Source organism: Lygodium microphyllum, chromosome 8, assembly GCF_053477565.2.
Source record: "Lygodium microphyllum isolate KBCC chromosome 8, Lygodium_microphyllum_v1.1.10, whole genome shotgun sequence".
Taxonomy (NCBI): domain Eukaryota; kingdom Viridiplantae; phylum Streptophyta; class Polypodiopsida; order Schizaeales; family Lygodiaceae; genus Lygodium; species Lygodium microphyllum.
The window spans coordinates 39,171,240-39,185,332 of NC_141142.1; the positions used below are offsets into that span (position 1 = coordinate 39,171,240).

General features: G+C 40.1%; 1 protein-coding gene across 2 annotated transcripts; it reads left to right on the plus strand.

The window, feature by feature from the left end:
* Positions 1–9,230: 9,230 nt before the first annotated feature.
* Positions 9,231–12,053, plus strand: LOC148032177 (BTB/POZ domain-containing protein At3g22104-like). 2 transcript variants are annotated; one of them, XM_087684047.1, is made up of 3 exons: positions 9,231–9,534; positions 9,689–11,035; positions 11,170–12,053. In XM_087684047.1, exons 1-3 carry the CDS (start codon positions 9,472–9,474, stop codon positions 11,539–11,541), a joined length of 1,782 nt encoding a protein of 593 aa, XP_087540173.1. In that variant the 5' UTR covers positions 9,231–9,471; the 3' UTR covers positions 11,542–12,053. The 2 variants fall into 2 exon arrangements, with proteins under 2 accessions (XP_087540173.1, XP_087540174.1); XM_087684048.1 differs by having other exon boundaries at positions 9,231–9,495.
* The last annotated feature ends 2,040 nt before the right edge of the window (positions 12,054–14,093 follow it).

A 14,093-nucleotide genomic window follows, 5' to 3' on the forward strand; every position in this document is an offset into this window, starting at 1 on the left:
GGGTGGCTTTATGCTAGATAATCCCTAATCTCTGTGATCTGATACTAATTCCCCTAGGTGCACTTGAACTTCTTCTACCCAACCCCTCACTTTCTCTATCATCTCCAAGTAGTACCTTGGGTCAAGATCTCTCCAACCTTAGCACTCCCCTTCTTCCCAATTTTTGGAGCTAAGGTTTTGGGCTCTACATTTGGTGCTTTTCTCCTTAATGTTAATGTAGTTGCATTGTCACTCTTTAGATTGATCTTTTCTTCAACTCTTTTCTTCTTTTTCTTCCTATTCTTCTAGCCAATTGATGAAACATCTACATTGCTAGGCCTAGGCATTGACACTCTTACTTGTTTGGCATGTGCCCTAGTCATCACATTTACTGGAATAGGTGTGGCTTCATTGTCAAGGGATTCAACACCAAAGAATCCTAGGGTCACTAATGGCATGCTTGTGCTACTCATTGATGCTTTCCTCATAGGGCAGTCTATGCATCTCAACTCAGCTTTGTCCTTGTTGGCTTATTCCTTTTTAGGGCATTAAGAAGAAATATGTTTAGGATGACCATAATTCCAACAAGTCACCAATTCTTGTGATAGCATTCCTCTTGATCCTTGTCCTTCTCCCCTACCCAATGTCATCACTAGAATTGACCTATAGTCCATAAGAAGTTGATTCCCCTCTTTATCATATGAGATGTAAGGGTTCATGTAGGGCTCTTCCTCGAGTGGCTTCTCCTCAACATAGTGTACAGGCGCGTTGCTTTGTGGCGGTGTTGTGATTAGTGCTGGAGGTCTAGGTATGCTAGTTGGATTAATTTCTACCCTAGGCATAGTTGGTCTTTGCTCATTAGGTGTTGGAAGAGCTAATGGAGCTCCTCATCCAAAGTGACATTCTTAGTTCATCAAATGCTTGTTGTTGGTAAGGCAAGCATCATGGCAATCTGCAGTGGATAGCTTCATGCCCATATCCTCCACACTTGGTACATATCTTGGGTTTGGATTTTGGGCACTCTAATGGTAGGTGTTTACCTCTATAGTGCATACACTAGACATTAGATCTAGTAGGTATTTGCAAAGCATCCTGAAGCTTGACTATTTCTAGCTTGAGATTGGACATCTCTTGAGAAAAGTACACTCCCTTGCTCTTGTCATGAGCTTTGAATGTTGCCTCTGCTGACTGCAAATAGTGGATCTCTCACTGTGAATTGTGATGATGCATGTTGGTTCTTGCGACTCCTCTTTTTTAATAGATTTTCAACCCTTATGGCCTGATCAAATACATTTGTTGCCAATACGTCTCTTTCCAAGCTTGAGTTGCTTGCTTTGTACAACTCCTTGTTTCTAATGCCAATAATAAAGACATTAGATACTAACCTTGGTGTAGGTTGTTTAACATGTAACAAATATGTTTATAAAGATGCCATACCTAAATGACATAGTCTCATATCTCCTCTTTGTCATTTTGGCTCACATTCATGAGCTTGACAATTAGGTTATCTACATATCCTACCTCCGAGAAGTGCTTGATAAACAAGTTCTTTAGGGTGTTGAAGTCGTTCTTCTTAGTGTCATGTAGGCTAGCATATGATGCTTGTCCTTTTCTTCTAGACACAACTTGAAATCTTGCGCTTTCTTATCAGCATCCATGAGGTTGTTCAACTCACACCCCACACTGAACTTATCAAGTTTCTTAGAGATAACTGTGACTTTTGTTTGATTTCTAGCTCTCGATGCTACCCCTAATCCAGAAGAGTGTGATGGCTAGTACACCACTACCTTTTTCTATGGAAGTTCTTTCTAATAATCATTTAAGAAGAAGTTCATATGGGCTAAGGTCAACATTGGATATTCCTACCTCTCTTGCATCCTCTTAGTTCGTTGTCACCCCGACTAAATTCAATATCCATTGGATTTGAATTAGCTCTATCTCCTTTCTCTATCTATCCAACCTTTGGTTTCATGTGAATCTAGCCATTTGTCTAATGAAATCAATCTAGCCACTTGTCTGATGAGATATTTTCCTAATTTCTTTTGGCATCTAGGTCAATGAGGATCTCCTCTGCAGGTCTTCCTACATGTTCTATCAAGGTATGTTGGTTATAGAGTGTGATAAGAAACTAGATGTCCGTGGGGAACTCCATTACATCAAACTCTAGGGTATCTACATTAAAATTTGACCTAGACATGGTTGCATGTTCTTGGTTCACTAATCAGTCAATAAAGTTGATGAGCTAGGGAAATGGAAGCTCCTATCATACTTCTCTAGAAAGAGATAGTAACCTTGTTGTTTAGCTCAAGATTTCGTAAGGTTGTAGGACTTGAAATGTTAAGTCTGGTCACCTTTGTAGCCCTTGATGGCTATATAGGCATGTTCAATCCTTTCTATTTTTGTGTGTAAAGGGTGTTTTTTGTCTCTTGATTGATGTATATTTTGTGTGTATATGTCTTTGTGGATTTCCAATTCTGTTCCCCTAAAGTAGTTGTTTTTCTATGGTCTCAAGTTTGTCAAAGTCTTCGATTTAGGTCTCAATCAATTCCCTCTTTGTGTCCCTTGCTTGTTTTGTTCCTCGAGAAATGTGATCAACAAGTGGAGATGAAGTGTTGTCTCTCCAGGCATATGACTTGAGTCTACTTGGGAAGTATTGACTTGAACTAAAATCTCTACTGGAGACAATGGTATTGCACTTGGTGTACTTGAGACAAATCTTGTCTTGTAATGAGGCACTTCATGTATTAGAGACAATAAGAATCTCTAGGTGTAGATAGACTCACCTCTTGTGATTTTGTGGATGGGATATGGTGAGCCTAGGATGCTCAATCTTACCTCAAGAACATGCCTCTTAAGGTGGTAAGACTACGACTCCATGAATCACCTTAGTACATTAATGCATTGGGTCAAGAGTCATCACTCAAGTTTTGAACTTGAGTATCCACATGGGCATGTACATGTCTCATGCTCAATGCCTAGAGGGAAGTCCTCACTTTTATGGTTTGAGAGATTTCCAACCTTGCTCAAGATGTAAATGGTTTATCTCATGTGAGTGGAAAACCAAAGAGGTATTTAGCCAATCTTCTATGATGGCCTATGAAGTGGCACAGCTCAAGGACATGATCGTACTGTGATTCCATAAGGTCACAAGCTACCCCCTTTGACCTCTAATTTACTTCCAATGAATGACTGTGTGATTTCTAGTGCCAGGAGTAAATCATTAAGCCATCCCTAAATCAGTCCCTTAGATGTAAAAAAGGCAAGCCAAGTACTAGACTAGGTCTAAATTGCCATTATCTCAACAACAATCTATGTCATAAATGATATCACGAAATTCATAGTAAATTACAATAATCATGATTTTGAGCATTACATAAGTCAAATCTCACAAAAACAACTTGATATCACTACCATTGACTAGCTAGTCACTATCAAACTAGTTCTCTTATTTCTTTTTTGTATGTATCCAAGTCCAACCTTGACTAATAATGGGTCATGTGATGTAACATGAGCCAATTAGTGCTTTCAACACATGGATGCACTTGCTTTATGTGGGTTTGAGAATGGATATTTGAGCCTAAGGTGCTCTAGAAGACCTCAAGTGGGTGAGTGAGCACCTCGATGCAATCTTATCTTGGCTAAGGAGTCAACACTCAAGTTTGAACTTGAGTAGATAGGTAGCAAGTGTATGTCTCATACTCCATAGCAAGAGGGAAAAAACCCTACTTTTGTGAGGTTCAAGAGGGCTTCAATTCTTGCACAAGATACATTTGATCTATTTCATGAGATTGGAAAACCACGAAAGTGATTGCCTAGCCCTCTAAGACAGTTTGTGGAGTAGTGTAGTTCAAGGTCACAATCACCCCGTGATTCCATAAGGTCACAAGCTACCCCCTTCAATTCGAGAAAAATCCAATGAATGCCTCAATAATATCCAACATAAGTAATTAGATCACTAAGTCATGTGCATGTTATCCTATCCAAAATCGAAAAGGCAAGCCATACATATAGACTATGTCTAGTGTCTTACTACCTTGGTACAAATCAATGTTAATCACATAGATCATCAATGTGGGTTCTTGGTTGGTCCAAAATTGTAATTTATTGGAAAAATCAAAAAATTCAAGATTCCTAAGGTTTACGGCCATGGAAGATCAAATAAATACAAATTATGAGCTCTAGGTAGCCTCTAATAGGCTATCAATGCCCCCCCCCCCCCCCCTGAGAGCCCAAAACAAGATGGTAGTTGGACAAAATTTCCCAATTGACCCCAATCACTGAAACTTTTAAGAATTGCAAAGAATGAGTTGAACTTGATGCATATGCAAAATTCTTCAACTCAAACAAACTCAACTCACTAACTATGCGCACCAAACTATGCCTTATGGGGGAGCTAGTTGGCATCCAAAGCAAAATTGTTTCTTTAAACATGCAAACCATATGGATCTGTCACTTCAAAGTGCATGATGAAAGTGACAGACAATCAGTAAATAATAGCAAAAAAAACTTTTTTTTTTCACTCTATGAAGCATCCCAAAACTCAAGAACACATGCTAGTGCCTATTATGCAAGAGATAACAATTGCTGGCAAGTGGTGATGCATTGTTTTTGTATTTTTTATATTTCTTATAGATCAAAAAAGGAAAATTTCTTAATCGAAATCTTTCCAAAATCTAATCCTAAGAATGTAAAAAAGCAACACATAACCACATATCAATTTCCTTCTAATATGTCTTCTTAGCTACGACACACTAGGCTTTTGCATCAAGCCTATCATGGGGAGAAAGCCCATCTCACTTGAGCTCGGCATATTCCGCTCATGATCTATGGTTAGAGATTTTACTAAAATTTAGGTGCACTTTGTCTATGTGCCAAATCTAAATAGAAGCACACATATCAATCATGCATTCTCTCTAGCCAATATATCCTACAATCTCTCACCCCGCAAGTTCTCCTACCATCTACTCCTACCCACTCAACTAGTCTTGGATAAAAATTCCCAACCCTTCAAGCAAGTACAATGAATTGAATAAATAGTCGAAGTGAGAAATGTCGCCAACAATTATAGTCTAGGTGTTCATTGATGGAGCTTCCAACCTCTGACAATCTCGTCAACCACATGCCCACAAGCTCCAAGTCTAGGTGTTCATTTATGAGCTTCCAACCTCTGACAATCTCATCAACCATGTGCTCACAAGCTCCAAGTCCTTCGTTCCTGCAAACTCCGTGCAAGGTTGTAGCTCACTAGTTCCTCCAAGCCAAGAAAGATGCTCTTCTCTCTCTCTATCTCTCTAAGCCCCCCTCTTGCTCTCAAGCTCTTGTCACAAACTCTTTGTCTCTCTACCTCTCAAACTAGGAAACCCAAGAATAAGAGAAGAAGAGATGGAGGAGTTATAGGCAAGAAGAAGAAGGGTAAAGCTCACAAGCCTATTCAAGAAACACTCCCTATCTCACAAAATAGCTTACATTCACAAATAAAACTCCTAAGATAGAGTTGACATAGAGAAGTAGAAAATAGATAAGCTTTTGATTACCAGTCTTTGGAATCCTTACACTAAGGTGTTTTCAACCTTATATATGACCTTTTAGATTTTAAAGTTGGGCAGTGCCTAATTCTCACAAGTGCTACTACACGTAGCTCCTCTCAAGCTCGTCTTCAAGGTTCTAAGATCCATTAAATATTGGCTCACTCCCATCCCACACCATTAAATGCGCATTAACTCTAGAAAAAAATTAATTTTACATCATTGCCCTTTAGGCCATGTGATATTACAATGTTATTTGCCACACAGGCCTTTTACCATTTTTCACTGCCTATGCTTTTCAAATTTTTAATTTTCCTAAAATGTCATTGATGCCCATTTTTTAATCTCCCTCTTTTTTCTCTTTTTTTTTCTTTGCCTCTTGGCCTTTTTTTCCTGTTTTTTCTACTCCGAATTTTTAACCACTTAATAGTATATTTTGGCAATCACAATTCTACCTTGCCTAATCTAACTCATTGTTCGTGTTGCATTAACATGGTTGGCACTATTATGAACATGAATGTATTTAGTAGCACTACCAATATGATCCCCATAGAAGGATTCCCTAGGGTCACTAGGTTGGAATAATCATTTCCAATCAGGTTATTAGAGCACATAGTCACTTTTAACATCACTACCTCCTACCACCATGGTAATCAGCCCAAGTGATTGGGGTGTAAGCATGGTAGAACATGCATACATGGAAATATTATTCATTGGCTACTAAATTAACTTCACTATAACAACATGTATGTAAAAGGGTTGGGTGATTTTTCCTACTCATGACTACATGTGTGCAACAATTGCCATGTTTCATGTAGTATTACAAGCCAAGAGTGAAGGGTGCACTCTCAACTATAATGCCAAGGGATGAGAATGAGTACACATGGTCATTAAAGGGTCATTAAAGCCATTTAAGTCTTCCCATCCATGAAGTGGATAATGAAACATGATCTCAAGACACCAAGATCTTAACTATATTGACAAAATCCAAGGGTAAACTACTTGGTGATCATAGGACTTTTAGTACCCAATCAAAGCTTCATCTCATTTTGGCCTTTGTTTCACAAGCTAACCAATTAAGATAACATGGCACCCTTGCAAAGAGGAGGAGGAAGCAATTGCCAAAGCATAGGCTCAAAATGGAGAGATGAACAAAGCTTCCAGTCATGGAGGAGTAGTGGAGATGGCCTTTGCTAGGTGGAATTTTTGGGTGAGCTTTTTGTCAACTTTTAATTGAGTTGTCTTCTTCGATCTCCTCTTTAGGTCTACAACAATATACACCTCCTTTTTTAAAAGAGTGGATTTTCCCCTCATGGGTCCTCCTTGGTTTTCAAAAAACCTTCTCTTTGGGCCTCCCACTCTCCTTTTCCTTATGTAAGATGCCCATTGCATTTCACGTGTCAACCTTCCATTTTGCTTGACCTCTCTCAAGGTTAAATCCACATAGTGCTTTCTCATTTTCTCCCAAAATCGAGCTTAAAAGTCCCAAAAACCTTAATAAATGATTGTGAACATGACCTATTTCACCTCCAGATAAAGTTTTGAGGATGTAGTGTTTTAAGCCCTGCAAACTACTTTAAGGCTTGAAAAATGTGAGTTTAACCTCATTGAACATGACCTATTTCAATTTTAAATGGGTCCAAATTTTGAAGAAGGTTTGGGGTACTAATTTCAATTTTCTTTCTTCTATACACACATATGCACATGTATGTGTGTGTGTGTGTGTGCGTGCATGCGCACGCGTGCATTTGCATGTGCATGTGTGTGTGCGTGCACAAGCACATGTATTAAAACATTTTCTTTGCTTGCCTAAATATGCATTTGTTCTTCCCCTAAAAGCACATCCCAACATATTCTAGATATGCATTTGTTCTTCCCCTAAAAGCACATCCCAACATATTCCTTTTAGCATTTAATAAACACATGGGTATCATGATAGCTAGAGTAGACAAATATAGCCTAAAAAGTGTGAAGGATAGACCAAAGTTTTCAAGCATGCAAGGCTTGGTGTGAGGGGCCTATGGAGTGGGGTTAGGATGTGAAGGTAAAACTAGGGGGAGGGGAGATTAATCGTTGAAAACCCCTTAAAATGGACAAATAAGTATCACCATAAGCTAGAGCAGACCACACTAGAGCCTAAAAGTGTGAAGGATAGACCACAATTTTCAAGCTTCCAAGGCCTAGTATGAGGGGCCTATGGTATGGGGTTACAACTTGAAGGTAAAAATTATGTTGAGGGGAGGGGGTGGGGGGGATTACTTTTGGAAACCCCCCTTTAAATGGATTTTTAAAAGGGGCTATTCCCAGTCACTATGAACAAACTATCAACAAAAGATAAGCTAAGAAAATCTACAACTCTCTCGTTGCTTTTTGTTTTCCACAAAAGAGAGGAGGAGAATGCCTATCAGCCATTCTAGGCTCTGGAGAGAAGTCAAAGCAATCCAAAGGCTTGCCCAAAAGTGGGCTAGGGTAGTTGGCTATCAAGATAGAATCAACCAAAAGCTAGTGCTTTTTGGAGACCAAGGATCTATGAATGATGAATCATGGAGGACGTCCTCAAGTTGTGTTGATGGAGTGGATTTGGCAAATGAGGAATGATAGTTGCGTTTGTGGTAGTAATAAGGATCAGCTTATGTTGAGAGAAAGATGGACCCAAGCACAAAGGTAAATATTCTTAGATGTATCAATTGTTAGCAAATGGTCTAATATGTACCTTGTAGTACACAAGGGGCTTGTTAAGGTCTTCGAGAGTCCTTCTTTTAGCTAGAGAGTTGTAACTTTGACATGTAGTGTTTTGACTGTGTTATAAATAATCATGTTCTTTCACATGAATTTATTGCGTATTATGAACACAACAGTAACTCCATGATCAATGTGATGATTTGAGGGGCAATTGAGAAGGAGTAATAAAGTCATCACCCTTCGAGTAATGCCCTTTGGCTCAATAGAATGGTGGCAGCCTTATCCTTTGCATTACTACTTGTAGCTCTGGCCCATATGAAGAAGATGAGGAGCTCTTTTTCTGGTGTCTAGGAGTGTTTTTAGGGTTCCTTAAAATTAAAAATAGGATCGTTTTTAAATTTTAAATAAAATTCAATCCTTGAACTCGAGTCAATTAGAAGCTTACAAGTCAAAGCAAGCTTCTTAACTCTAGTTGATTAGAACTATGTTTTCAATCTCAGTATATCATCGTAATGCCGGTTTTAAAAGAAATTGTTGCACTGTAAACTCTTCCTCATTTCTCTAACTATTTCTCATTTGGGTATAGTTTTCGTGTACGGGTACATAGTTTCTAAAACTCTGCTTAACTTATGAATTGGATCTTGTGGGAAACCCATCTATGCTCTAACGGGTAATGCAAACAAACTTAAGAAAAGTAGTAAAACCCTTCTTAGCTCTATGTCGTAATGGGCAATGCTAACAAACTTATAAAATGTAGAAATAGAAAGACCCTTACAAATTATCATGTGGACTTAGGAAAAAATGTTTTCTTTGGATTGCGGTCCAAATATGCTTCTCGAAAGGCGTGCATGTAAGGAAGGTGGAAATTCCGAAAGTGGTGAGAGTCTGAAACATTTCGGTTAGCTCTGCTTTTTTTTTTTTTTGAACTGCGTGGTGCATTGAAACATCGAACGACAACAAAATACGAATATTTTTCTGCTGCCGCCAAAAAATGATACGAGTCTTGAGAGAGAAAGAGAGAGAGAGAGAGAGCGCGCGCGCAAGGCTGTCAAGCTGCGAGAGAAGCAGAAGAGAAAGGTCTCTCCAAGTTCCAACCCTTCGTACACCTCTCTCTCTCTCTCTCTCTCTCTCTCTCTCTCTCTCTCTCTCTCTCTGTGTCTGTGCGCGCCTGCGCTGCCAGTAACCAGATACTCTTCTTCTTCTTCTTCTTCTTCTTCTTCTCCTTTCAGCTTCGTAATCTTGCAGGTTCGCCTCTTCATCAAAAGCTCGAATTCGACTGTGTAGAATGCCTTCTGCTTGCAATCTGGAGGTACAAGTGAACGAGGAGAATACGTTTTACCTGTCCAAGGTCAATCCTCTGTGTATATGTGCGTGGGTTCTCTAATGAGAGAGAGAGAGAGAGAGAGAGAGAGAACTTTTGAGACGCTGCGCACCCTACTTTGCACACCAGGTGCTCGTTAGCATCCTAACGAACTTCTCTTTGTCGCTCATCATGTAAGCAGGACACCCTGCTACCCCGCTGTGGTCGCCTTCTCAAGGTCTACAGCAAAGCTTCTTCCTTATGCTGGTATGGAGGGCATGCCCCGGCCGTCCGCATGGTCCTTCGTGATCTCCCTGGGGGCCCGGTCGCCTTCGAATCTGTTGCTCGCTTTTGCTATATCGAAGAGCGCAGATGTGCAGATTCAGGGGTGTGCGGCCGCATCCGGCCTGTGCCTGATGCATGCTTTTCCATCGACGCAGGCAATGTTGCTGCCCTGCGTTGCGCAGCGGAGTACCTCGAGATGACAGAGGAGCATGGCAGTGGAAACTTGATTAGCCGCACAGAGGCTTTCCTCTCCTCCATAGCTGGCTGGAGCTTTTCAGATTGCATCTCTGTTCTCAAAAGCTGCGAGACACTCTTGCCCTTTGCTGAGAAGGCTGGTCTTATACAACGGTGTGTGGACACATTGGCAACGAAAGCTTCTGCACATTGTTGTTCTTCCAAAAATTCGAGTCCGGGTTTCTTTATCTCACCCAACTCAAAGACAAAAAAACCTGGCAATTCAAGTAAGAATGCCAGTGTTCGGTGGTGTGATAGCATGTACTCACTGTCTATGTACATGATGGAGAAATTGGTCAAGGCAATGGTTGCACACTCTGTGGATAACCGGCAGGTTGGAAGGGTTTTGTTGAAGTACTTGGAATCTGCTCTGCCTCTTCTGGGATACACTTCTTTGTCCACTGGCCCATTGGTAAGCGGGCCTGAAGTGAAGGTATTGCATGAATATGCACAGAGAGCTCAGCAAGAAATATTGGAGACAGTGGTGGGTTTGCTTTATAGCTTGGATTGGGCCTCACTGTCCATCAAGTCTCTTTTCCGGTTACGCAGAGTTGCCATTGCCATGAATGCTGCCAAATCTTGCAGAAAATACCTTCAGGAAATGATAGGATCTCAGCTGCATAAGGCCACCTTGGATGACATTCTAGTGCCACGGGTGATCTCTCCTGGTCGCAATACCTGTTTATATGATGTGGACCTTGTTCTGCATCTTGCGAGACAATTCCTGCTATTTGAAGGCATGGCCAAGCCTGTCCTTCGTCCCTCTTCTGGAAGTGTATTAAGCGATATAGGTCCTACAGGTCTTGGCTTCTCAGGTCCATACTCTTATGCCTGTTCGAGTGTTAATTTGATTCCTTCCTTTCCCATGCCTCTAAAGCTGGTAGGCAACCTGATGGATATGTATCTTGCTGAAATCGCACCTGATTTTTACCTCAAGGCTTCAAAGTTCAAAGAATTAGCTGAAGCTCTGCCACATGATTCTAGAGACTCACACGACAGTTTATACAGGGCTTTAGATATCTATCTTCAGGTAGGGTTTTCTACAGTTGTTCATGTTTACATAACATTTTCTGAGTCTCAGTTGCAAGCTCAATATGTTAACCTTCAATATGCAAGTTTCCCTGACAGTGATAGAAGATTGCTTCTTTTTGTCTTTTTCATTAGGCACATCCAAAAACATCTGGTGATGAAGCGATGGGACTCTACAGAATTGTAGATTTTGAGAAACTCTCATTTGAAGCATGCAAGCACATTATGGAGAATCCTAGGATCTCTCCAAGGTTTAGCTTTCAGGTGCTAGCTTCTCAGCAGGCAAAGCTCAGGGCTGTGCTAGATTCCACCATGCATAGCTCAAAGAGAGGAAGTTGCAGCGATGCCAGCTGTATAAGTTTGGCTATGGACTACGCATCTTTGATCAAGCAAAATGAGGAATTGAGATTTGATCTTCAGAATATGCAGGAAAAGGTGGTAGAGCTCGAAAAACTCTGCAAGCAGTTAAGGTCCCAAATGGTGAAGAATGTGCAGTTAATATGTTAAGGGACTCTTGCAGTCTTATACCTGTACATCTGTACATGCGCTAAACCTGAGTTTCACCATGTTTAGACAATACTAGGTCAATCAGGTACATTCAACTCTATCCATAAATGGTGGACATGATCATCGAATGTTTATCCTAGCAAAGCTGTCACAAGCTGCCATCGGCTAAGTGCAGCAGATTCTTCTAAAGGCTTCATGAAAAAGGAGTCATTGGACATACGACCATACAGGAACGAGGGGACTACTTGCTCTGAAAGCTATCAGTACCCTTTATGTAGAGTAAAATTCCTTTTGATTTTTTTCAAGAGCACTTAGTGTAAGTAAACCGAGCTTGCACATGTATAGTACACTACAAATTTTCCAAAAGATACTGGCAAAGATTGCTGTCAAAGTCTCCAACCAGTTCTCTTGTGCTACATTAGCTCTAAACATGCAAAGGAATCAAGCTTGCCTCTATGAATCCTAATTGGGTACTTTTGCTACCAGTAATCATACTTAACTCTTCCCTTATCATTTTGGACTGATATAAACTGGCCTTTTAAACTAAAACAACCAACAAAACTCATGGACGGACATCTCAAAAGTAAAATATTCTAATTATCCTCGCAGTCATGTCTTTACAGCCTTAAAGAAGTAGTTTGTCACATTCATCATGCCTTTAGAGCCCTATAGACGTTCTATATGGCTTTAGTTTTAATATTATCATCATTTATCTTCAATGTCAGGACTTTTGGCCTTCCATTGGTGCCGGTCTTCTTTGCCCCTTGATCCTTGAGCTTCTAGATTGACACATTATTGCCTTTTCAGAAAAGGAAATTATATTCATGAACCTCTGAAAAAAATTCCCTTGAGGTAAAAAGGCAAATTACGAAGTCCTTCTAAAGGGCAACTGAGTACATCATAAATACAATGGTTATGTGAACAACCTATCTAGTGGGCCATAGAGCCAAACCATACGAGGGGCAAGGTGAAAGGTGTTGGACCAAGTTCCCATAACAACATCTTTTCTCTTCATCCTCTTAGAACTCATCTTTTGTGGAGTATCGATAATCTCTGTCCAAATCCTCGAAAGAGTCTTTGCAGCAGAGACATCTTGGAGGTCTATCGCATGGCTACCCCTTGCAGTTTGGAAACCAGCAATTAACTTCCATCGGTGACAACATCCTTGGGTTTCTCACGGATCATCTCTTTATAGTCATAGTGCATGCTCTTATGCGTGTGCCCATACAGAGGCTTGCAGTTTACATGATGATGTCGACATGGATGATTGTAAACTGTCCTATCACACATTAAGCAGTGTATGCGCCACATGTAGCTTCGTAAGAAAGCTTATACCACAATACATGCACGGTTACATGTAAATTCTTGGTACCATATGTTGCAAAATTCTTGGCAAAACTTAATGGATGGTACCTTTCAATGTCCATAATATGATTTGTCACAACATCGATGGTCTATCAGCGCAATGTTGGTAAGCTGCATAATTTGGATGTCCTGCAAATTACACTTGCACATGTTGGCGACTTCTCTCTATTGCATGGACAACTTGCTAACGATTGCTTCTAAACTTCCATTGGCTGTTTGTGATTAGTTTTTGTTGTACGGCAACACTGGAGTCCAATCGACAGTAAACTCAAGATGCTTGACGTCTTTTGGGTATCTGACTGGCAAAGTAGTTGGTTCAGACTTTGTTGCTTCTAAATCAGTTTACTCTTCCAATTACAGAGCAGATCACCACCCTAATGGTGAGAGCATGTTTTACAAATTATTTCATCAATGGGTTGAAAGAAACGAGCTACCTTGCACTTAATGTTCAATTATTTACATGCTGCAAATTTGGTTGCAACAATTAGATTAGAGAAGAGACTTTAGGTATTTGTTGCAAAGCTTGTCAAAAGCTACTCTAACAGATGCTTTTCTTTTAAATAATGCGTGGTCATTTGCCATTTAAAAGTGAATATTTACATCATATTTATATGTATCAAGCACTAGGTCAAAACACTCAACTTCTTACAAAACAATTTAAACACCCAATGGGTGTTTTTGATCTATCTAAGAAATGCTATTCTTTTTCCTTGCTTAAAAGTGGCAGCATTCCTATGAGACCAAATAAACTTGAGTACAATTGCTCTTATAATACTTAATAGCAATAGTGTTGCCTTTATCAGCTGCTCTCGAGTCGCCAAAAAGAGCCATCTTCATTGTGACTACATCCTTCAAGTTGGCTTACCTCAACCATTTCTTTACTGAAGACTAGATTGGTCTGACCCTTGGGCACTCCCAAAACAAGTGCACTGTTATTTCCTCTTTGTTTCTACACCAGATACAATAAGGGGGGATCTTAAGCATCTTGCTTAACCTAGCTTTGACAGGGAGCTTGTTTAAGTGTGTTTAATCTATTTGACTTATTGCTTTCCAAACTTGCTTTAAGCATCTCTTCCATGATGCCATCCTAGCATGAGGGAATTGCTTCCTCCAAGCTTCCCACGTTTGCATGACAACCTGAGGTGACTTATTTTTAAACTGTCTTGCTTTCTTCAAGGTCCACACCC